Raw genomic sequence first — 26,446 nt, forward strand, 5'->3', positions numbered from 1 at the left:
CCCTACATATGTATTGTCTTCACTGTGGATTTAACGAGCTCAGCGGACGCTAAACTGGACAATCTTCATATCTCGATCCATCGGCTAGTTAACTAAACTTTCCTAATGAACTTTTAAGTATTAGACAAGTGAGTAATGTTCAGATATACTTATTTCAAAGCTCGAAGCGCTTCGTCGCGGCGTAATGCCATCCAATGCATTGTGGGAATCAGTTGGCAGCAAAATTCATACACGCTCCGCTCCTGGCCGACAAGCTCCTGGCCGACAAAACAAAAAAAAAACTTCCCGGTATATGTATATATATATATATATATATATATATATATATATATATATATATATATATATATATATATATATATATATATATATATATACCGGGTGTTTTTTTCTTTCTTTTTTTTATTCTTGCAAATTTCTTTAAAAAAGCGCCATGAAAGCTACATTTATGGGGTTTGTGCGAGTGACTTATATGCCCAGAGGGACATTATGTGGGTGGCTAATCTTTGCGATAAGTCGGCTAATTAAATAAAATGCACTAATTAACTTTTTAATTACTGAAAATAGACATATGGTTCCAATTAGAAGCTTGCTGAGCGTTATCGAAAACCAATGAATCAGTCATTTTCAGAAACACTTTCTTTGAGCGCGTGAGAAGCGTAGTAGTGCACTAAAGTTACCACTCGTGGCAGGTACAAGGCTATCGGTTGCGGTATGGCGGCCGCGCTATTTTTCCGTCTCTTTTCAAGCCCCAGCCTTGTACCTGCTCCACGAGTGGTAATTTCAGCGCACTGTTGTGCTTCTCACGCGCTCAAACCCTTCTAAACATTACTGATTTAGAGGTTTCGGACGACGCTCAGCAAATTTCTAATTGGAACCATATGACTAGTTTCATTAATTAAAAAGTTAATTAACGAATTTTAATTAATTATAAGACTTATTTCAAAGAGTAGCCAACCCCATTATATCCCCCTCGGCGTATAACTAACTCCCTAAAACGACCGCAAAAATCGGTTTCTTAACCTATCGCGTTCCTATTTTGTACAGTGTTGGGCACAGGTGGTGCATTTTTTTCTGTAAAATTCGCAAAACGCGAACTTACCTGAGGAAAAAGTAAAAAAAGAAAAAGGCTTAACTCCTATGGAAACTCAGCGAAGCCACCAGTCTTCAAACCATAGGGCGCCCTATGGTTTGGAGAGCGATGCCTGTGCAGCGTTCGCCTTCTCTCATGACGCCATCTCATTCAGCGGTACGGCTTTGTTATCGAGGAGGTGTCGGCTTTAGTCAGTGCTCAAAATGGGAGAGGGCTCCTGCGTGCCCGAACCTTTGACTGCTTTGCCAAGAAAAGTTGTCTTCGGGATTAGAAATTCAGATCGAGGGGGACTGCACCTTCAAACATCACTGGTTGGCAGTGTGCTTATAGTGATACTCACTGAAGTTGTTGCCAACAAGCTTATGTCGCCCCAGCACAATGCTCAGTTCTTGCGGTCACGTGATCAACGAAAAGTTGTAAGGCACCTGAGACGACGCGGCCCGATTTCGAAGAGTCGGAAACTTGCGCATGTGACCACACGCCAAGGGCGGTGCTTAAACTCATCCTCACCTCGTCGAGTAACATTCTCCTCAACGATATCCGAAAAGAGAAACATGATGCATTGTCAATGAGGAATAAAACAATAAAATATTTATTGCTGAGTAGCGTTTTTCCCTGGTATAAATTCCACACGTGTCCGCAACGCCAGTTTTTGTTTTCACGATATCAGCTGTAGGTGGACGACGGCTCAAAGAAATTTTGTCTTTCTCAGTTATATTTTGATCCAAACTTCATGTTCTCACGAAGGTTTAGCTTTCCGCGATACATAGTTTCTTCACCCTGGACTGAAAACACGAACAACTAGAGGCCGTGCAAACGAAGACCGTGCGCTTTTTTCTATAACTAGTATATTGTTCCCAATTTCGTGATGAGTTAGAGCACCAAATTGTGTCGACGATCTAGAATGGACCTTCTGTCGAGACGTCGTAGGACTAATCGACTAATTGTGTAAATAGAATTGTTGGGGTTCCGTGTTTTGGGAGTTTATTTCTCGCGAAATTCGGAGAATGTTTTTCGGAGTTTATTTTTCGATGGGGAGTCGGGGTTTATCGAATTTTATTTTTGTTAGATTCCCAACCCTTTAAAATTCGCAGTTTATTTTACCGCGTAAACTGTAAAAATTCGAAAACATAATAAATACCGTCCGGGTACCATGACCCGTTGACCCAAAGAAATTTCGACGTGCTAAAAAGCAAACCCCTTTTTGTCAGTAATTCTCATTTTCACAGGAAACTGGAGCGTGATCTCTTCAAGATCACTAAAATTGTGCTCTTATAAAGTTTAGTTGTAGACCTCCTTCTTTTTTGCTGTTCATTTTGTCGGTATAACCTCGAAATTCGGAGTTTTTCGGATAAATCGAAATCGACAAAAAATTTACCGCCGAATGTTTTTTCAATTTTTTTCGGATTTATCTCAAAACACGGAATTCTAATTGTTCTTCGTGAATGACCCAGTCTGTCGTTTCACAAATTTTGCAATCAATACCTTACGTCAGACACGTAACAAACATCCACACGCGATTTTCGTACATTACTTGCGTAACGAGTGTAAGACAATTATTTTCCGCCACACCATTAACGAAAGGAACAGTATTCCCGCTAACTTTATGAGTTCCTCGTCCATTTAATAATTTTCGACAGCACTTGAGTGTTATTGCGACAATTGTCCCCTGGCCGCATATCTTACCATCACGAACCGCGTTAAAGTAGCTTTTAGGACCTTTTTTTTTAAAAAAAAGAGCTGGCAGTATCACAATACAAATATATCGCGATAGTATTTTAGCGATACTTTCGAGTCTCTGTATCTCTGTATCAAGATACATCTGAAAAACGTATTTGTATCCCAGCAGTTAAATAATTTATAATGTATCGGTTGAATCGCGATACTTTGGCAGAATTAGGTATCTCGTCACATTTGTTGCCGTTTTTTACGATAACTTAAAAAATAAAAATATGTTTGGTGCAAGGTGCTTCAGAATTGATAATATGAATCCACCCTATAACATATTTCTACAATATAGTTCGCTCTACTAAATTAGAAAAAGTGGAAGTCTCTGTGAGCGGAACTTATTTTGTAATTCTCAAAAAAAAACCTTCTTTAAACCTGTTTTTTTTTTTTAATGTTGAAGACTCATGAACATTTGAGAAAAGAACTGGTTGAAAGAAGGTCACTTTCAAGATTTACGAAAGAAGCCCCTGTGGCAAATCCTCTACTTTTTGCACTGTAGTAGAGCGAACACTGTAAAGGAGTCGAGTGTAGAAAAGGTACAGATTTGTAGTTAAATCCACCCACATCAGGGGTAACTCAGAAGCACATAAGACGGTAGAATAGCGCCCTTACGGGAGAATAGGATTTATTTCGTGCAGACGCTTTTTGTCAAGCCCGGCACTCAGTCTTTAGAGTTCAATAACTTTGTGGTTTACCAGGAATGATATGTTGTTTTTTGTTTTTTTTCTAGCCAAGGGGATATGCATAAAATAACACAAAGAGGAGCACAAGCATATATTACCGTTTGTATTCATCACGAACTACACCCTCCCCACGTAGCCCCTTTCGGGAACAGATTATCTCTAAATATCTGCATCTGTACCCCGGAATACTTTTTCGCCGTTTTTGCAGAAGTATATCTCAGGGATATCCCGGTGCATAAAAGACAAATGTATCGAAGTATTTGTATTTTGGGCCTTATATAGATGTATCTCACTATTTGAATTCGCAAATATTTTTGAAGTATTTCTGACCAACACTGTTAAAAACAAATTTGTAAAAAAAAACTCGCATAATGCTTTAAACATACGACGAAGCTTATCTAATTTATATGCAGGGTGTCACAAAAAAGATTACACTGTCCTTTTTGCCGCAAAGAGGCATCGCCGAACGCTCATTCTCCGCCCAAAGGTAGCGCTAGCAGTCACAACCAGACGCCAAAGTTTCAGCCCGATCCGATAACTTAATCCAAAGTTATAAGTGATTACTGAAAATTTCAATGGGAAAATGGCGGGCGACGGAGTTTTCAAACACACTGGGCTCAATGGCACCAGAAACCTAAAACGGGCAAAAATGGTCTGGATTTTTCCATTGAAATTTTGAGAAACTCACTTATAACTTTTAATTAAGTTATTGGATCGGGCTGAAACTTTGGCTTCTGGTTGTGACCTCTAGCGGAGAATGAGCGTTCGGCGATGCCTAGTTTATTTTGTGGTAAAAAAAGACAGTGTAAATTTTCTTTTGTGATACCCTGTATGTGAACATTTGCTCCCTGCTTACTCGGAGGGCTGCCGGCATGCGAAAGTAAATGTTTTGTGAGATCAATTTTGCATTTTTGAGGGCCTATTTCAAACAGACATAACAAGGATGATACGACGGAAATTGAAACCGCGACCAAGTGATTTTTAGACTGATATATCAACCGAGCTAAGCTCAGCAAATGGTCTGAGAGCAACTGTGGAATCTGCAGGAACGTGAGGAAGAGCTGCGCTCCGAAGTTCGTGATTTTTGCCCAACATATACTGGACTCAACACTCTTTGTCAGCATGATCAAGCTTGTGTAATTTTTCCAAAGAAATTGCAAGATGTAGCCAAACGAGTCTTAGGAACCGTGCAGGTAAAATCGTTTATTATCCTGATATTCCTCTCGTCCTGAGAAGAGTTTATTTTAAAACCGAGTGCAATAATTAGCGAATTTCACGTGTCTTGATAGTCTTTGCACTCAGGAGTTGGAACTCTGACACACTTGTCACGACTCGAAATAGAACGCCATTGTGAGCCACACACTTGAGTGGCGTTCCCTTGGCATTCGTCGTCATCCGGCACAGTAGAACCAATATTTTTACGCCAAATACCACATGCTCTCTTGCCTGGTGTCACTGAAATATAAAAACATATATAAAGAAAAATCGGTAAATAAATAGTAAATTAGCGGCACTCAATTTTAAGTAATATTTTCCAAACTTGAAACGCCATTCAAAGCAAAGGTATAGTAGTGATAAAGATATCTTCGTGTTATCTCTTCTAGCAATTTCAATGCTGAAAAACATAAACGCCCGGGCTTGTTGTATCTAATTTTTTTTAAACAGCAAGGCCACTGCACTAATACTTTTACGTCAGGTAAGGAAGGCCAACGTTGAGCGCAGGCTGGGAACGATAGCTGGTCCAGTATTTGGCCGGGACTGGAACTCAGTCAGTGATAACAAAAGTCCCAGGCGAATTCTGACAAATTCCTCAAGCTCAATATTTCTCCATGTTGTACTTCTATAGATGACGTAAAGCATTAAGAATTTTCGACGAAGAAATAATAGAATGGGAAACATTGCGCACTCTTTGGATTGAAAGAAAAAGCATAAAGCGAAGCCTGGAAATTTGTGACATAAAAACGCGGGAATACTTAACTATTTGATAATTAAAAAGGTCGAACAATATTTACTTCCACTTAGTTTGTCAAATAAGAACTAAATGAAAAAGAATTCTATCTTTTCGCCCCAGCAGAAGAAAGTCGAAATTATTTGGGTCCCCGCAGGGGGCACCTGTGAAAGCAGGTGTTTGGAGAGTGGCGTCTCCACGGACCCCAAGCCATGCGGGTTCGCCCGCCCACGTCTGGCTGTGCGTGGCTTTCCCGTGTCCGGGGAAAAGGGCATCCTGGTGGTTGAGCCGAGCCCGGGGTAGGTTTGGACCCTTCGGGGCGCCCCGGGTGAGGCAATACACCACTTCGGCCCCCGCTCTCGTAGACGGGAGTCCTGGTAAGGCCCGGCCAGGATGATTCAGTCTAGTCGCCACTCCTACTATCTCCTCCTATGTTTCTCTTTTCTCTGCTCTTCTTTTATTCCTTTTCACCTTCTTTGGCGGCAAGGGCTAACCTTTGGTGGCGATAGACCCCTTGTCCGGATCCACACTAGGTTATAGTGCCTGGGCAGCACTGGTAGTGTAATGTTGTCAGCAAAGCCATATTTGTTATGAGACATTGCCTACCCCCGTGTTGGGCTCCGTGGTGGGTGGTGCACCCGGGGCACAGAAATTCTCTCCCTTCTTTATGGGTACTAAACAAAAAACCTTTCTTAATCGGCCCCCCAAAAGGGGCCGCACCGAAGTACTTGCGATTAATCCTACTAGATCTGCAGAAAAATTTCCAAGATTCTTGGTGATGCACTCTGAGAGTGAGAAACCTTTGGCGAAACTGTCACCATTCCTTGTTTCCAATACACTTGAGCCCATTGTTGGAAAGAACTTCTCTGCCAAAAAAATGACATCCGGAGATCTGCTCATCGAGATTAAAACCAGTGAACAGTGCACAACACTCCTATTACTAAATTCAGTTTCTGACTATAAAGTGACAGTCACTCCCCACCGACAGTGAACACAGTAAAAGGTGTGATTTCTGAAGATGACCTCCTCGAAAGTACAGAAGATGAACTCGTAAATGACCTCAGTGACCAAAGAGTTGTCGCTGCAAAGCGAATCTCCCTTCGTCGAGAGGGGCAGGAGATCAAAAGAAAACATGTCATTTTGACTTTCGAGTTGAGCAAAGTTCCCGAGTCAATCAAGGCTGGGTATTTAAACTGTAGAGTATGGCCAGATGTGCCGAATCCCAGGAGATTTTTTCATTGCCAGAGGTTCGGCCATAGTGCCCAGAGCTGCAGGGGCAAGACCACGTGCGCCAAGTGCGGTCAGAATGATCACCCGTCGGACAACTGCGCAAACCCACCACACTGCGTCAACTGCGGCTACCACACGCCGCTTACTCCCGTTCGTGTAAAAAATAGAAAGAAGAAAAGGAAATAATTACCCTCAAAGTAAAAGAAAACATCTCGTTTCCTGAGGCCAGGAAGCGACTTTCTTTTCTACAGGAAGGATCCTTCGCTACGGTAACACGCACAGGGGGCGTGTCACCGAAAACCTCGGTGGGAACCCAGGCCTGTCCCAAAGACCTAGCAGCCCCACCAACACCCCCTGCCCCCCCAAGGTCGGCTCCACGACCACATTTGTCGTTGGAGCCGAAAGGTTCACAGTGCCTGAATGGTGCTGCCGCGCCTCTCTTAAAGGAGGCAATGGACACCATGGCACCAAAGGAGGTATCACCTCCAAAGGCATCAGGGGTGGTGCCTCTCGCACCACCCTCGGTCCCTAAAGAGGGTCCGTCGCAGACCACCTCCTCTAAGGAGCTGGAGCGGACACCCTCGTCGTCTGCTCGCTCTTCAGGCCGAGGCAAGGCTTTGCCCACTCTCGCCTCGACCAGCTCTCGAAAGCCTGGCCAGCTGGACGAGGCATACTCGACCGCAAGCCAGCAGTCAGTAGATGAAATGATGGATGAGAGCGTGCCACCCTCTGACGACGACCTGGTCCCTTCAGGTGCTGAGTCATCAGTACCTTTTCAGGTCGTAGAAAAGAAAAAGAAAAATAAACTTCCTAGAATTTTGCCCCCAAAGGGATCGTAGTCCCTTTAGAAATGAATCATAAGCAAGAGTTCACTTAGTTATCTTGCGGTGTCCTAAAGGCCAGTTATAATTTTAATTTTAATCTCCAGTTTTAATCTTCACCATGTCTCTGTTTTTCCAGTGGAACTGTCGTGGGCTTTTTTGTAATTATGATGATGTCACTTTTTTATTAGACGAACACCGCCCTGCTGCCTTCTGTCTGCAGGAGACGCATCTTAAAGAAACTAGGTCAAATCTACTCCGCCATTATCAAGTGTTTAGAAAAGATAGGTTGCACTCCTCTGTGGCGTCGGGTGGTGCTGCTGTAGTTACCCAGCGCACAACCCTATCTACCGAAGTGGCTCTATACACCACTCTTGAGGCTGTGGTTGCCGGGTACTGCTAGACCGGGTGATTACTGTTTGTTCAGTGTACATATCACGGGGATACCAGGAGCAGTACGAAGAGCTAGAGGATCTTGTTAGTCAGCTCCCGGCTCCATACTTAATTTTAGGCGATTTTAATGCACACAACCCATTGTGGGGGAATGGTAAACGGGATGCTAGAGGAGAACTTGTTGAACGTTTTCTTTTTTCCACGGGATTGTGCTTACTTAACACTAAAGAAGCCACACACTTTATTTCAGCGACCAGGACTTTTACTTCCATCGACCTTTCTATCTGCCATCCTTCACTATACTCGCTGTTTTCATGGAGGGTCATCCCAAACCCATATGGAAGTGATCACTTTCCAATAGTTTTAGAGTTTAACAGTCCTCCTGCTGGTCTTCAAACGCGTACCCCTCGTTGGAAGTTTGAGAGGGCTGACTGGGCTACATTTACAGACTCTTCAGTTTTAGCTTGTTCATCACTTGATGATCTTTCCATCGATGATGTCCCTCTGCATATCACTCGACACATATTACAGGCCGCAATCATCGCCATTCCCATGACGTCCTCGCATCTTCCAAAAAGGCCGAAGGCGTGGTGGAACAAAGACTGCCGCCAGGCAAAAAAGGAACAGAACCGTGCATGGGGTATCTTTAGGCGTTACCCTACTTCAAGTAATCTGATTGGTTTTAAAAGAAAAAGGGCCCAGGCAAGGTTTATTCGAAGACAAGCCAAGCGGCAAAGCTTTAGAGGATATGCCTCTTCAATCAATAGTAGTGCATCTATAAAGGAAGTTTGGGACCGCGTGCATAAAATTGAGGATTCCTATGGCGCTTTCTCTGCCCCACTCTTGTGCCGGAATGGAATATGTCCTGCAAGCCTTGACGAACAGGCTGACATTCTTGGTGAGCACTTCGAATTTGTTTCTAGTTCCGAACACTATACGCAATCATTTAGGCGGCATAAGCTACATGCAGAAAAAAAGATTGTGCCTACGACCGGTGGTTTGCAAGAGCCTTATAACTCTCTTTTCATGCTGCACGAACTGCAGATGGCTCTCGATTCATCCGAACAGACTGCCCCTGGACCGGACGGTATCCACTATCAAATGCTTCAGCACTTTCATCCATCTACTCTAGAGCTCATCTTGTATCTTTTCAACCGAGTTTGGGTCGAGGGTCTTTTCCCATATTCCAGGAAGGCTGCCGTCATTATCCCCCTTTTAAAGCCAGGAAAAGATCCTGCCTGCGCCTCCAGCTTCAGGCCTATAGCACTAACTAGCTGTCTTTCGAAGACATTAGAAAGGAGGATCAACAGAAGGCTGATGTTTTATTTGGAGAGTAATAATCTTCTTGACAGGCACCAACGTGGCTTTCGTTCAGGACGATCCACGGTCGACCAGCTAGTTCGCTTTGAGACTGTTGTGCGAGAGGCATTTGTAGATAAGCAGCATTGTGTCTCTGTCTTTTTTGACCTGGAAAAGGCATTTGATACAGCCTGGCGTCATGGCATACTGCAGGATCTGTTCAGCTTAGGTGTACAGGGCCGAATGTTAAGTGGCATTCAGAGTTATCTCCAAAACCGCACTTTTCGCATAAAGCTTGGGACAACTTTTTCTAAAAAATTTACGCAGCAAAATGGAGTACCTCAAGGTGGTGTACTTCGCGTCACTCTTTTTATTGTGAAGATGAACTCAGTTGTCCGCGCGATAGCTCCATCTGTTCAGTACTCACTGTACGTCGATGATCTGCAGATTTCTGTATCGTCTTGTAATCCATCCATATATTTGAACGTCGGCTCCAGCTCACAATCAACATCTTGGTCAAATGGGCTGATGTCAACGGTTTTAAATTTTCTCCTGAGAAGACCGTCTGTGTGAGTTTCTCACGTCGCCGCGGAGTTTTGCACGAACCTTCTTTGACTATGTGTGATGTTCCTATCCCAGTAAAAACTGAACACAAGTTTTTAGGTCTTATATTTGATTCCAAATTGACTTTTGTTCCGCATGTCAAGAGCATGAATATTAAATGTTTTAAATTGCTTAATATACTTAAGGTCCTGTCGCATGTGTCCTAGGGTGCCGACCGTCTTTGTCTCTTGCGTATCTATCAGTCGGTCGTTCGATCCCGACTTGATTACGGTTGTATTGTGTATGGTTCTGCCCGGACATCGGTTCTCAAAATGCTGGACCCTGCTCATCATCAGGGGTTGCGGCTTGCTACCGGTGCTTTTCGAACATCTCCTGTTCTCAGTCTATACGCAGAAGCAAACAAGCTCTCTCTGGAGAAAAAAAAGATCTGAACTGGGCTTCACATATTTTATGCGAATTAGCTCGGTTCCTAACCATCCAACCTTACACTGCATGGAACGAATACGCTACGAGCGAACCTTCAGTAACAAGCCTTCAGTTGTTCCACCTCTTGCCATGAGGGTTCGCCATTCTGCGGAGTCTGTAGGACTGGACGTGTTGCCTCCAGTTGTACAGTGTTTGAGTTCGGCAGCCCCTTCGAACCTAGTTCCCATTCAGTGCGAACTGGAGCTAACGAAATATAGCAAAAAAGACACTCCTCGCGAAGTCCTGTGGCAAGAATTCCTTGAACTCCAAGTACAGTATCACGACTGTATAAGTTTTTATACTGATGGTAGTAAAACTGATTCCTCTGTGGGTTGCGCAGTGATCGGGCCTGGGATGCAGCTTGTCCGGAGAATAAATGATAGTGCCTGTAATTTTACGGCAGAGCTCTATGGCTTACTCCTCGCCACAGGTAAGATCCTCAAACAAAACCTTCAGAAGTCTATTGTTTACACCGACTCACTTAGTGCTTTACGAGCTCTTGCCAGAGTGGGAAATGATCGCAATCCACTTGTAATAGAAATAAGGAACAGGCTAATTTCAGCCGCAAAACGGAAGAAGAAAATAATATTATGCTGGGTTCCTTCACATGTCGGAATTGCCGGAAATGAGGATGCTGACAGAGCAGCAAGTACTGCTAAGGATCGAGAAGTCGACCTGTCGAAAATACCTTACAGAGACTATAGGCATGCTCTGAAATTTTCCATAAGACGCAAGTGGCAAGAGGAATGGGAACGAGAAATAAACAATAAGTTGCGCGCAGTAAAACCACTACTTCAGGAATGGGAGAGTGCACGACACCGCGAGCGTTTTTATGAGGTGGTTTTGTGCCGACTGCGAATTGGTCATACCCGTCTTACCCATGGGCATCTTTTGCGTGGGGAGGATGCTCCGGAGTGTGAACACTGCTACATTCCGTTAAGCGTCCTACATATCTTACTTGTATGCCCTTTGTATGACCAAGAACGCCACAGACACTTTGCTAAGGTTTACCAAGAGCACGCACCATTACATCTCGCCCTTTTACTCAGCGATTAGCCGTTGATTCCACACAAATGTGTTTTCAACTTTCTTAAGGATACAAGACTCCTGGACCAGCTATAATTTTAATAGTTCATCGTATTCATTGCTACATCTTATGCGCTTGTACTTTCATGATCATTGTTTTATTAAATTACAAGCTACTATAGCTCTTTCTTCTCTTCAACCTTGATTAAGCAATAGTCCTAGTTGTTGGCGCATTATAGCCTTGGTCGCTGCTGCGCCATTAAACCCCAATCAAACAATCATTTTGGGTAATGTGTTCGGGAATGAGAGCGGTTGGAATCATTCTGTCGGGATTTCAATCTAAAGGTGGCATTTATTTTCTTAAAGGTTGATCTCAGATACCATGTTGAGAATAACTCGGACCAGTGCTAATTGCTCGTTTTTGGTATAACACACACAAATCTTAAATAGAAGGAACCTTGCATTCCTCTCGAGAGTCACCTGCTTGCCCATCACTTTTATTCCTTTATAATTACTTGCACTTACATGGTGGCATTTCTTTGACTGAATACACAACGCACGCTTCTCCGACAAAATGGACGGTCAGTGTATATTTGCCTGTAGGAAAAAAAAAATTATGATTCGTTAAAAGTTCCACTTTATTTTAATAATATTATTAAAATTAAAATATTACTACGCATCGTTTCGCCTCTGTGCATAAGACAATACTATAATCAATGAACTCATGGTGAACACTGAGCATTATCTAGGGTCTAATGTCATATCATTCCATTATTTATTTAGACACTTATCTAAAATACGTACAATATAAATTGCTACATAATCTTATGCGCCTTGGGGGCATCCAGGTCTGCGACAATGCTTGGTCAAGTGTAGACGACTTAAGAATAGCTTATACACTGTCACAAACATTTGTATTGTATCGCAGGCGTTTCTCGTGTCAGTATCGTTGTAAAACGAACTTTTATGCAAATTCGCGCTCTACCAGACATGTTTTTTTCTTTTTTTTAAATATTCGTTTACCATGCAACATTTCACCACTTTCTCGGGCCCAGTCACTCTGTAAAAATGTCGCCCATCCGGATGTCGACATCTAGGGGTCGACCTCTGTGTTCCGACGTTTGTTGAGTAATCCGCGTTTTACTAACAAAATTCCATTTGCGTGCGTTATATTTTTATTAGTGTGTCTTTAATGTATTCATTTGTATTTTTAATCTTTGTTCCTTTCTTGTAGTGTTCTTATTTAAGTCCACCAATCTAAATATCACTGTAAGAAAGGCCAAAATGGTCTTCCGGACGGTAAGGCCAGAAAGGGGACAGGTGTTCCATTCGGGTTTCGGGTATCTCCCTGCCGGGGCACTGGGGGTTAGGGCTCCGCCCGAAGGCACAGCCGCGTGCATCGCGCCCTGAAAAACGTGTTCGCGGAAAAAGACAGTTCCTGGAGCACTTCTCAGTCTCCGCCATCTCACGACGTCTGGAATGGGAGCTACCCTCCGTCACACTTCCTCCGTGGGGATGCCGTGCCGTTCATTTACATCCCTTCATAGTCTACAGTCACTGACATTTTTAGAGACACAAGACGTGGCTTATTATATTTATGCTTCTTCTTTTGTTATTCGTTCGTCGGTGTTCTTACCGGCTAATGCCAAAATTTGTTTGGCCGGGAAGCGAAGATAGAACTCGAGACTCGCCACGTTTTGAGTTTCTTAATCTGTCAGTGACCATAGTTGCTTATCTCTAATTCTGATATATTAAGAGCGTCAAATATAGACGTTTTCTGTCGTCCTCAGTCGCGTGGGTTTCGTATCTGGTATGCGGAACAAAAAAAATAAAACATATCAACCTTAAATATGCGAGAAAATATAGGTGAGGTAAAACAAAAATGTGTGACCATCTCCCATTTTTCGTAAACGCCTTCCAGCGACGTGGAGGGATCAAAACGATGCTTTGACTTTCCACGCGAGAAGTGATGACATGCAAGATGGTTGCTCCCTTGTGAAAAAGGTGTACACAAGCAATCAGAAAAATGGCTTACACACGCCCAGCCTTCGGTTCCTGGTTTCTCGTACGTGTGTGTGTGTGTTCTTAATATAATAATTATATAAGAAGGTATAACGCACGTCTGTAGATGTGACGTTCACTTTGACCACTTGGGTATATGTGTCCGTGTGCCCTTTTTGGGCAAACCTCAAAGCGTTACGGAGCTGTGGACTGGGGAATGGAATGGGAGTGGACTGGGGACTGAAAAGTAAGGTGTCCTACCAGCTGCTTGTTTTACCGGGACTAGGAGTAGCGTGCTTGCTTTTAGTTGGCGAGAAACGATACAAATATGACGTAGTCGCCCTCTTGATTTCTCAACAAACCAATAAAAACGTTTATAATAGATTAAATAAACAATCGTAGTTGATTATGTCATACCAATATGGAGTCCCTTAGAATTGTGTACCTGCCATACATGCTAAATATAAGTCGTCCCTTTACGATCGAAAATTGGGATTCTAGTATCATTGACCCCCCATAAAAGGCGTATTTAGAGGCGTTTCCAAATATCAATCAATGATATAATACACGATTTTAATACACACGGAATCTCATTCGAACTCATAATGATGTGGTGTTTGACGCGTCCCGTAAATATAAACTCTACAATCAATGGCATAGATGTTTTTAAAACGAATTTGAAACACGTTAAAAATAAAATGAGTTAAAGTAGCCATTATATTTTTAGATGTTTGTCTCCTGAACTTGGATATCGCAATTAAACAACAGATCCCTGCGAATTTTTAACTCACAATTACTTCGCTCCTAACAATAAAGCTGAAAGGAACATTTGCTCTGATGATTTTTAAGTTACCGTCATTCAGGGCTTCAGAGATATTTTAAATTCAAAAACCTCTCCAGATACTCTTTTTTACGAAGTTAGATTTTTACCAGTGTCAAACTAATTAAGCAATAAATATATGGATATCGTATAGAATTTATTCTGAGTCACCAAAGGGTTTTACGTAGAAATACATTGTTATACAAATTAATACCTTCTATCCAAAGGGAATATGTTCCACTCCGTATTATATATCCCTTTCAAGACAAAACATGAATCGTACAAAAACGCGGAAGCAGGGCAAAATCGATGAAATGAATTTGGAGTGACTTTTGTTTTCAGAACATTGTGGCGGTTTTGCTTGTTTGTGTGGCTTCAGTCGTTCCTAGCAAAACTAGCTTTCATCGTATATTCGAATCACTCTATAAAGATTAAAATTCAGTCTGTTCGGAATTGAACCAAATTGGTCATTCAGACAAAATGCATATTGTGTATATTCACAGAGAATCACTATTGGAGTTTAAAGCATTACCATCTTGTAAATGATCCTTGAGCATAACCTAGTCTAGACACATAGAGCAGAAAATTTAGCGCTCCGGGCCTCAGAATCATTGGTTTCGTTGTGTCACTCACCGCTGCTCCACCCCTCAGTGACGACGTCGCACTTCTTGGTTCGTCTATATGTGATCTTAACAAGAAACCTACATTCCGTATAGAACGTAGAGCACGCGTTAGAAACTGCGATACTAACGATACGTTCTCCTGCTTCCGCCGCGCTAAAGCAGATTACGCTCCTGTAACTTCTTCCCCAAGAACGGTACGCAGTAATCAGCAGCAATCAGGTGGTAGCAAAGAACGCTTCAACGGCTGCGCGAGGTACTTCATCGTAAAAACAAATTTAAGGGTTTTACGTGCCAAACCAACGCAGGAGGCTTCGAACGAAGAGTATCTGGAGAGCCCCAGCGGACGGCTGGGGCTCTTTTTCGACCCTCGGCAATTTTTGACGTTCAACCGAAATCTGAGTTACACGGCGCCTTCTGCGCACAGGTCCCTCTCGACTGGCGGGCACGTTGGCCGGGATTCGAACGCGCCACGTGGGGGAATTTGCAGGCTGGCGCCTTGCCTCGGAGCCACTCAGGTGGTTGCGCTCCACCATTGACAGTCCCTGCCGTTGCTCTTTGGGGAGGTAAAGATTACGAAGGTCGTGGTCTAAAGAAAGCTACATTGATACATAAATACCCGCTCTCAAAATGTTCCGAATGAATCCTACAGGCTAAAAAAAAGCTTTTGGATACGATTTGTTAGATCAATGGAAGAAGGGAACAATATAAATCTGGATTCCACAAAGCACGGCGGAAAAAGCGTGCAACGGGATGCTACAAACATCAAAACATCACTCATACAATAATATATCGAACGGATGACCGTCTATTAAAAAAAAAAAAAGCGGGCGCATATGAGACATAAGTTTACATCTTGTTTCTTCGAGAAGGAGAGGGAACGGCCTCGCGTCTTCTCCGCCTTGCCGCCTTGAGGGGGCGAAGCGAAGAGAGGAGGAAACAAGATATCTTGACGTCACGCGCGCCTCGTCGGCCTGGTTCAATCTCGACCTTTTTTTCCAAAAATACGGCCGTCTATTCGAGATATCGCCTTACGAGTAGTGTTGTAGAGATTGTAGCGTCCCGCCTACATCTCCTGCATTGTTTTTTGAAATCCGAATCCCGGTTCACCATTCCTTGAAAGAACCCCTGAAAAGAAAAAAAAAAACTTTTTTAGACAGTTTGGTTGGGACACGCGTGTCGAAAAATATATTTCATGCGAAAAAGACAAAGTTTAGAGCGAAATTGACGGCGAGAGATTTATTTGAAATACTTCACGCAAAGTTCATTACGTCACAGAATGGTCATTCGCTTAACAAGATGGTCATTCGGTCTTCCCACCTCAACGTAAAAATGAAGCCGATCCACCTCTTCTCCATCCGCCCAAAATTCCGATAAAGAAAACAAATGGACAGGAAGTGAGTACCGACAAACTCGCGTCTCGCGCCGTCAATATTGCTTTAATTTTTTTTTCCCCATAAAATTAATTTTTTGACCCGCATGTCCCACCCAGACCGTTTAAAAAAAATATTTGTTTTCTTGTTAGGGGACCTTTAAAGTGAGTGAATGTGCGAGCACGTTGTGTCTCTTCCAGTTTCTGGATATTTAAGCACACCAAAATAACGTTTTCGACCTCTTCTGCAGGTTAAGGATCGTGACATACGGTTTTAGTCGTAGGCTGTTTATTTCACTTCGCATGCACATTCTTACTACCTTGTCGTCTGAACTTATTTTAGTACGCATCACGCAGTCTACTCGGGATTGTCTCTGCTGGTAGGAAGCCTTAGTGGTGTAAACAACGTCTCTCTCTTCAAGAGCTTGAAAAAACTGTGGAAATAAGAACAAAAAGTGTTTGTCACTTTCCGGATAATCACAATTATGAAATAAACAAAACTACGCAGAAAACGTTCAGGGTTAACGCTTATTTTGAAATCATGATAAACTAAGTTTCGAAATGAACAAAATAAAAGGGGGTGAACGAGCTGCAGAAAGTTAACAGTAAACAGAAACCCCAGACTGGGGATGCAAGAGCACTACATGCACCGAGGCCTTAGGATAAGCACGCTCCGTAACATCGGGAAGGTCTGGAGCTTGCTGAAACTAAACAAGAAGAATGCCTCATAGGATACAAGGAGACTAACATAAAAAAAACAGAAACCACTACAACGAAAAGACAAAAAAGTAACAAAATTATCCGCTTTCATCAACGTTAAAACAAGAGACGAACGAGCTACGAACACCCAAAACAAGTCCACAAGTAAAAAAAAAAAAAGCTGTCAGCACATTTTATTTTTAATGTTCTATGCTATAATGCATAAAATGTATATAAGATGCGTTATTTTAAATGTTTTGTTGTAGAGATATCAGGGAGTGAAGAACATTAAATACCTTCACCGTTCTCTTGTCCTCTACAACCTCACTTTGCAGTAGAAGACAGTATCCGTGAAATTAACTGTTGCAGGAGACGTATTGGCATGAACTAGAGCCGGTGACAAGTTAAGAGTTAAAGCGAAGCTCCTCCCACCTTTTTCCGCTTGAGCAGAATGAACACTGGACGGGTGGTCGCATCCTCTCCGGTGCTCGCTCTGCTAAATACGAAAGAGGTAGGATGAGTTTTCCCTGAATTTTTAACACGACATCAACAATATTTAATTACAAGGACTTGTGTACTTTGTTTTGAATATGGTTCTATGGTACCGAGACTGGTTAGGCTAATATCCAAGTGTCATGAGGTATGCCCGGACTCACGGAGGCGCGGACTGACACATATGTGGGGTTATAGCTATAATTACAAAAAAAAACATTCAAGTTCTAAGGTCTACCTTTTTATTTATAATTGCGTTTGTTTAACAAGTGTTCGCTTGGCTCAAATATGTGTAATTTGTTACAAATTGATTACCTCTTAAAGCCATACAAATTGCTTAAAGATTCCGTACCTTAAATAGCCCCTCTGCCAAAGTAGCTCCGAGCGCCTTCGAAGGTATGTGCGCGGCCAGAATAGTACATACTGTCACAGCTGAAACGATACGCAGCATCATAACTCGGGTTAAAATCTGAACTTTTCCCGTAATCTCAGTTTTTCATCTTTGCACTTTTATTCTACGAAGCCTTACCATCTGACCGCATACATACGCTGCTGTTTTCGGTTTCTGGTTAGTTTAAGCATTTTTATGAAAAGAAAATACTTCCGTATATAACTAACCCAGCATCTTCCTGGGTTTTCGTAATGCTGAATGCTTTCTCTTTTGTGTATTACCTTTTAAACTTTCAATGCACTGCCATTAGAACATAAAAAGCAATAAAATATATTTACTTTTGAAAGAGGACTGTCAAACCTTAGAGTATTCAGTAGCTCTGGGAATATAATATAACATGCATTCTTCCATGAAATAGAACTGATATCTGGTGCTCCTGAACAGCTCCGTATTCGGTAGTGAAACGCTGAGGTTACAAATAGATCTGCACGATGTTTTTAAAATAAGTTTTATTTATTTTTCGTTGACAAGTTTGTTATTACCGCCCCCTAACAGCCAGTGCTTGTTGGGAGCGTGTGGGAGATTAACACGTTCGTACGCGACAAACGACAAACTATTTTGTGTGGCGGGCTAGCTGTTGCACTCCCGTGCGAGGTGTGACCTTTCCACAGATCCTAGCATAATATATCAGTGGATGACTGTGGGTACGAGCAGTTCGCTGTGGACTATGATTCATGAACAGTGCTAACCAACATCAATGGGGGCTGTTTTATCGTAGCTACCATATGCATGGGTTTAAGAGACATGAGGTTACTGCTCTGCTGTGCGAGCACCTACAAATATATGAACAGGAGTCAACTAGCCCAATTAGCCAGTTTGTTGCAATTTATTTCCTCTGAATCGGGCCCTTCTATAAGCGTTAACAATCACCTGTCCTCAGGGGCCGGGAAAGCAAGTTTAATGGCGCCGTCAATGTGCCCGGCTCACTTTACTCATACGCTATCAGAACTGGTTTCTGTCGCTGGATGTGCTGGTTTTGTTTGGGGGCACACCGCCTTCAGCGAGGCACGCTAAGAGAATATTCAAGATGATACGAGCGGAAATGTGGGGAAAAGTGACGAGGCACAAATATTGCTTGACAATCTGGTCTCATCGATCAAGCAGCAAACTAAAAGAGCGGCTGAGAGGAATTGCTGAGAGTGTCTGCAGCTTCGCTCAAAGACTACGGATTTCCTTGGTGAGGGACTCCGAGCTGCCCTTCCCAAGAAGGAAAGCCAGAGCGCCAGATCCTTCAGTGACGTCATCTTTCTGAGAGACTCTTCGGCACTCGAAAAGGTGACGGATGTGCTAGAACTGACACCTCAGTACAGCCTAGAACCCCGTCCCAAACTCACCGAGATGCTGCGCCTTGCGTGAGCCCTTGGGGAAAAAGCCCCGTCGGAAGAAAAGGAGAGGTATTTTTCCAAGGCGGTCGAGATACAAGTATGAGAAGCTGAGCGTGATTTTGAAGACCGGACCCGTGGTTTTCTTCTTTGTGGCCAACACGCTCAAGCTTCTGACGTCAAAAAAGAAAGGCGGCTTTGCGGTGCTCCAGGAGGGCCTCTTCGGGGAAACGTCCAGTACGCTCATTGCCAAAAAGTTCAGTCATGTGAAAGACGTATCACTAAATAAGACCACAGCAGAAGCTGAGGCCGTATGCCAAAGAGGCTGGAATTGTCAGGCTTCGCAAAGAGGATTCAACCAGCTAAGAAGATGAGCCTCTCTGTCCTTTTTACCGCCAAGATGCATAAACTCGACTGCTGAATGAGGGCTATTGTGACTGAAAGAATCTCGTGGAAAACGGAAGTAAGGGGCTACCTCTCAAGCACTCGGCTGGGCTGATCCTCAAGGACTCCTTTCTAGTTTGGAACTCTGATCCAGTGGTCAAGTCTGTTTGTTTAGATGGCCAACGTTACAGCGGTATGTTTTCATTAGATGTACAAGGCGTATTCTACTCAGTTACTCATGACAAACTGTTCCTTGCGGTCAGGCTTTGCATAGGTAAAAATGGTGAGACCTGCTTTAGGAATACAAGGGGTGTGAGCGCCAAGTTATTCATGAGACTTCCTGACGTTGTAACTGAGTTCTACCATTGTGTCGTTTCAAGATGATGTCTAATGTGACACTTTTGCCAGTGTGTGATAGGGGAATTCAGGGGTAAACATCCCGATAGCCTGTTAAGTTTTAGGTACGTTGATGATCAAGTGCTCGTGCCGCCGCTTGTTGCAACGGTGATTCGATCAAAACAAGTAAAGAACTGTTTTCTCTAAACTCACATGACCTCACATTGACCCACGAAATCATGGCATCAGGCAGGCTGAGTTTTTAGATTTGAACGTGACCTTTGAAAAATGAACATCCATGTTGGAAACACGTGCCGCGCTCGAAGAAGGAGGTTCTCCCATTCATTTCCGCACTACCGAAATTGGTTAAAAGAAAGATCGCTTTATCATTGATGAAAGCCTCACTTGACAATCGTGCAAACACGTTATGGGTGCGATTCAGCTATCAGGAAGTGTGCCTGGAAACTGCCAGCTATCCAGAACGTTTCGTGGTGGCAGAGGTCGCAGAAACCATTAGGTTAAGACTCAAAAAGAAAGAAGGAAGGGTGACCTCAAGAAGAAAAATGAGAGGTAATCCCATACGTGCGCAGGTTGTCCCACAACACCAAAAAGCTGCAGCACACTTTGAGGTTTCTATGCGGAGGGCAAGTTCGTCTGCTCCTTGCGCAGCGGGTAGCGGTGACAACAGAATGCCGAGCCCTGATTGGCTGATCGCGACCCCCTATCTGAGCGTCGTCTGCTTTCTTGCAACGTCGTCTGCTCGCAACGTAGTCTGCGTCTGTTTTACCTTTCCTGCGACTTTAGGAAGTGCAGAGGCCAGGTTCACAAAACGATCTTACGCCAAAACTATGCGTAAGACCAAATTTGAGAACGAATTCGTATTCACGAAACGAAATTTTCGTAAGTTTTGCGCAGGTTACGACGAAATCCTACGACAGTTCCGAAGCTGTCTTACGCCCTTCTTACGATCAAATCAGCATGGCCGACAGCGTCGCGGTCGCGACGACCAACGGACGTTTATTTTTCTACGTGCGCTTCTCACGCGTCCCGACTTCAAGCAGCAAGAAAAAATAAAAAGTACTTGTAACAGACCATGACGAACAAGAACGCTGGATCCACAAACACCCGGGAAAGGCTCCATCGGCCACCACTCCACCGACAACGACCAAGCGAGCACGGCAGATAGGCCTAGCAGGCACTCCGACTCTCACTATATGAAAATGACCCCGTCGTGCATCTCTCCGAGCGGTTAAAAGAAAACGTTCGAAAGTAAAGAATAAAGTACGTGGGCTACGAAAGGTGTGTTTTCTTATTATTTCCTATGTAGGGCAGTTTTTATCGCGCACCTGTCCTCTTGCTTCCCCCTATTTGCAAAGATTTGGAGCGTGCGGGCGATGATTTGAACACAGTACAAGCATCTTCGCACATATTCATGAGCATAAAGAATAAAGCAGTACTTATTTATTGAAAATCTGACTATATTACGTGACTTTCAACTTATTTTGATCGTCTGCAAGCACAAGGAGTTACTTACCCAGTATTACTGCGTAGTTCTTGCCGTCTCTCTTGGTTTTCCACATGTCGTTCGTTCGTTTGGCACGTATATCCCCCATGCTGGAAAGCGTCGACGCCGTGTTCGCGCTAACAGTGTCCGACAGTGCACATAAATACACGTGCGAAGCGGTTATAACACCGTTTTTAATGCCGCGAATTTCAAATAAAAATGCTGTAACTGACCAATTATTTCGTCTGCGTGACTGAGAAATGTTCCAATGTGCCTAGTACGTACAAATTATTCGTGATATTTGCTTTTATAATCGAGAAAATGCACTCGATTTTTCCCATAGAAATGCATTACCGGAAGTCAATTTCTGACTGCATGCTGTCTGCTTCAATTTGCAACAGCACACTAGTGCCAGCTGAGCCTCTAGCGTTTATTGTAATAACTCTATGCTCCGACTGGGCGAGCGTCTGCCCACGACCGGCTGGCGTGCTGAATGGAATATGCCCGCGCAACCCTTGTGAACCCTTCCCGTCTTATACTTTGATCCTCAATTTTAGATTTAGAGGTCAATCTTTTCCTCTTGTCATCTCTTTGTTTTCCGAGGCAACGGTGTCTCTCGCCGGTAAAAAAGTGGTGAATCTCCGACAGAAGCAGGAAAGGTAAAGCAGCCATCGCTTTGACTAGCAGACGTAAAGCAGACGACGTAAACTGCGCGAACCCGCCCACGCCGTTAAAGAGTGAGGAGTCTCGCCGCACACGAAAGGAGGGAAAAAGTATTTGGGAGGGAGCTTGCGGACACTAACCACCCTCACCTCTTGGTTCTTAGCAAACAAACCTCGGCGCCTCGGGACACCTCGCCAGTGAGTCCTTTGACTTCCCTCCTTGATGCGCGTCTGCTAGTTGTTAGACAGAAACAACGTACCGCACGAGTTATTTTGTCTGCCCTCTCTCAAAGGCGAAGTCGAGTTCGCTCTGAAAGTCGCAGGAAAGGTAAGACAGACGGAGACGATGTTGCGAGCAGACGACGTTGCAAAGGAGCAGACGACGCCGAGATAGGGGGTCGCGATCAGCCAATCAGGGCTCGGCGTTCTGACGTCACCGCTACTTCCTTTCTCATACGCAGAAGACGAATATGAGCTCACTTGCGAGGCGTATTGTTTTGTCGGCTCCAAACAAACTAAGGAGCTGTGCTCAGAAATCAGTAACAAGATAGGGGCGAAAATGCCATGGGAACAGTAGCACGCTACAAAGTTCGTTGACTGCGCTACATCAGTGGTCTACGATGTTCATATGACATGCGGGAATTTGTACGTGAACCAGACGAGGCGCTGCATTAATGATAGGTCGCGCGACCACGCGTTATCAATCAGAAATTCTTCCTCGGGCAATCTCGCCGTTCTCTGGAACAGGCTCCCCTGTGCACCGAATCTCTAGAGAATAAGAATTTTTGGGAAAAATGAAAGCAAACCGGAGAGCTACTTCTCCGTTTTGTTTTTATTTTTGGAGGGGAATTCCTGTTCTCTGCAGATTTGGTTGTACGCTTCGATTGTTCACTTCGATTAGTTCTCCAGAGAGCAAATCAAAGCTTAAAATCAAGTACAATATAAGGCTGGCACGGGAGGAAAGCTGCGTAGCTGCACCGTCCGTGTAAACTACTGATAGGGAATTCGCCTTCTTATTCGGGTACTGTAATTCCATAGAAAAATAGTTTATAACGTTCATGAAAAATCCTATGGTAACCTATCACCGAATATGGCCCTTTATGGTCAGCCCTTTATGGACAGCCGACTACAAAATGATATATGTCTTCAAAGATAAAGAATTTCAACCATTTATATTTCAAAAGCCGGCTAAAGAAAAGTATGTGCCCAAAAAGCTATGAACTCGCGATTTTTCAATTTCCTTCAGCGAGCTACAGCAAAATGTGTGTCCTTAATGCTATAGATTTATGACTATTCAATCTGCTTTAGCCGGCTATAGGATGGTGCCTATCCCTAAATTTATAAGCTCGCTACCACTGAATTTTCTTTAGTAGAATCAACGGTGCTTTATGCCACATAATCTATAAGCCTCCAACCTTTCAATGTGCTTTAGCCGGCTATAGATGGATGCATGTTCCTCAAGGTAAATATTCGAGACCATTCAATTTTCTTTAGGAAGCTCGGTGGTGTTTTATGTCGCTTCGGCTATAGACTCGCGACCTTCTTAGATATACACAATAAGGAAAGAGGAAGAGAGCCAATCATGCGGACGCTCGAGGTGAGGATGCTCTCTAATCAGCATAATTGGGCGTAAGTCGCAGATGCTATAGACACGCAATCACGAAGGCGTCCTTATCCGCCTGCAGACATATTGCAGTTTTGCCATCGGCTCTCCTTGGCCTTACCTCGGTGTTGACGTCATCTCAATCTACAGTATTTAAGCTATAACTATCCCTTTCTATCTCTTCCAGCCTATTTCTGTTTTTGTAAGAATATGCATTTCGTAGTGTTAACGTCTCGTACTTTTTCGGTTGCTGCGATGTCTGTTACCCGTTAATATGTCTTTCTTTCTGCGTGTTGTATATTTTTTATAGTTAATGTCTTTGTTTATATTTCGTCGTTTTCGACCCGGGCGTCAACGAACGTAAAGCCGCTGCTTACGTTGCTACCGAAGTGAGTTCTACTTTTGTCACAACAGTCTATCGCACTATAAACTCATCTAATGGACTCAAATGAAATTTCGAAAGGCATTTGTCATCACTGATGACAAATGCCATTGCACGTGTCATCAGTGTAGGCAGAGCAACGAGGTAGCAATGGCGATGCGAGATTTGACTGCGCCTCGATCTGGCCGACCACGCTCGCTCTGCTGAAAACTGAGAATGGGAGTCTCGAGCACCGTTTCCTTGCTGAAGATGCGAGACGCTACTTTGTTGTCGCGAATATTTTGCCCTACGAACGGGTGCGAGGTTGTGCCAGCGCCCGGTGTACCCTACGCGGCGTCGTTCAACAACTGTTTGCGCCGCATCGCAACCTTCCGTCGGCGAGCGCCGGCGGTTCATCATCGCGGGGGTTCATGTTTGCGTATGTTCATAAAATGCTCGCATTCAAGTCGTGACAATGAACCGCCGGCACTAGAAAGTTCGCGATGCTGCGTGGGTCGTTGCTGACAGGCGCAGCTGCGTAGGGTACGCCGAGCACGTTAACGTTTTCGCGTTCGCACGGCAAAGGATTTCGAAAGATTAAGCGGCGTCCTGCGTCATCAGAAAGCTAGAGCTGCTCGAGGGTCCCACGCTCAAATTTTAGCAGAGCGAACGTGGTCTGCCAGATTGAGCCGACGTCGGCTCTTGTGTAGAGACTATTGCGTTGTTGCTCAGCCTACGCTGATGATGGGAACAGACATCCCAAACAACTCTCTCAAAATCTATGCGCGCCAAAGAAACGAGCCTCTTGGGCTATACAGTCCCGTGAAAACAGGAGCAATTACCTCGGCAGGGGCGTAAGCAGCGGTGTAATGGCCATCGACGCCCGAGCGGAAAACGAGGATCTATACAGAAAAACACATGTTAACCGTCGAAAAAAACATTTTATATAATATTATTATGGGCGCGCAAAGCTAGATACGTCATATTACCTCTCTATTCTGCAAATTCCACAAATCAGCAAAAACTAATGCTGATTTCATTTTTTTTTTTGCTTTTTAAATTCTTAAATGTTATAGTCGTATGAGCTTTTTTGAGTACACAGCCCCACCATGTGACATTTTGTAGTGCAGAGATTGTAATTGAGGACGTCGCCAATAACTGAACTTAAGATTGAAAAGATATATTACTCAGGAATAATCGGAACCGTAAATTTTCACACTCGCTGATAACAAAAAAAAAAAAAAAAAAAAAAAAAAAACTTTTGATGTTTTTGTTGTTTTCGCAGGGGCTGTGTATATGTAGCAAAATCTGTGCTATTTCTTCAACCATGTGATAAGACATGGTACGACGATGAAAAGATTCCCAAAGTTGAATTTTAAGAATGCGAACCTAACAGCGTGCACATAATCTTAAATTTCTCGGTAAAACAAATGTATATATATGCATACATACCAAAATATTTAACTATTGGTGAATATCATGGGATAAAAACGTAGTCGTGGTTAATTCTTCATTTTAAATCACAATATGGGTTGCACGGCGTAAAACATAGGATCTTAAAATTTCCCATCTTTCGGGGTTACTCTTGGGTTGGGCAGTTTTTTTGGAAGTTCGAAAACTAGCCTTCATGGCGCTGTCCTGGGGCCCTAATATGGACACTTGGCGAAAAAGTTGGCGAGAAATTTGGCGGCCGTGATTAATTAAACACTTTTCGAACTTTGGAGGAAAGATATGATCCCCATCCTAGGCGAAAACAAAAAGAAAAGGGGAACAGTTGCCAACAACCGCGAATAAAACAAAGGTGTTAGCACAAATATACGAATCACCCAGCCAAGAACTCTTTCAACGACGACAATCATTGTTGCTAACGCTTTTGGAAAAAAAAGAAAAAAAGAAAAAGAAAGCAGCTGCAGTTTGGGCATCTCACGCGCGGGGCGTCGATAGGAACATTGAAAATGAGCAGGTGGTGCAAAGCGGAAGCAACACGAAAAAATTAATTAAAAAAAGAGCTTAACTTTTTTTTTTAGTTCCTGGTTACATGTTTGTTTTGGTTCCGCGGCATTGGTAGGAACTAAAAACAAAACAGAGCAATGGAATAGCGTAGTCCAGCTCGTACTAGCCGATAAATAAGAGTCGCTCGCTGCAATCTGCTACGTGCTAGCAGTGCGCGACATCTTTTGCTTTCACATTTCTTTTCCCGTTAACCTTGGCAGGTTTTTGTTTGCTCGACTGACGAAGCAGTTCAAAAGTTACTTGTTGACGCACGTGTCCAGGGAATCCTTGCATACCGTGCCTCTGTTTGGAGGGTCGATCAGCGGCCTCAAGTGCGTCTTCAGCAGAACAATTGCGGGTGCAATATATGAGTGAAATGCGTGTCGAAGGCAAGCCTGATGTTACCGGTTAGGTGACGAGCTAAGTCGGCAGGTTGTGTCATTTTCGCGTGCGAGTATTTTCTGTTCTTCAACAGAATGTATTTCGAGGTGTTTCATGTTTCTGATTGCAGTTAGACTTGGTAAGCATAATGACAAATTCGACTGGCTGCCCACCCAACTACATAGAACTGGGTGTT

The 26,446-nt window shown here is 43.5% G+C and overlaps 1 protein-coding gene across 1 annotated transcript; it reads right to left on the reverse strand.

Annotated features, from left to right (window-relative positions):
• Positions 1-4,777: 4,777 nt before the first annotated feature.
• On the reverse strand, positions 4,778-17,705 carry LOC120842716. The gene is made up of 5 exons (XM_040213882.1): positions 17,607-17,705; positions 16,334-16,497; positions 14,705-14,772; positions 11,776-11,847; positions 4,778-4,959 (listed from the first exon to the last, which is right to left on the reverse strand). The coding sequence occupies exons 1-5, from the start codon at positions 17,703-17,705 to the stop codon at positions 4,778-4,780; spliced, it is 585 nt and encodes a 194-aa protein (XP_040069816.1).
• Between the last annotated feature and the right edge of the window lie 8,741 nt (positions 17,706-26,446).

The sequence above is a fragment of the Ixodes scapularis genome, unplaced genomic scaffold (genome assembly GCF_016920785.2).
Source record: "Ixodes scapularis isolate PalLabHiFi unplaced genomic scaffold, ASM1692078v2 PGA_scaffold5__190_contigs__length_132052651, whole genome shotgun sequence".
Taxonomy (NCBI): Eukaryota; Metazoa; Arthropoda; class Arachnida; order Ixodida; family Ixodidae; genus Ixodes; species Ixodes scapularis.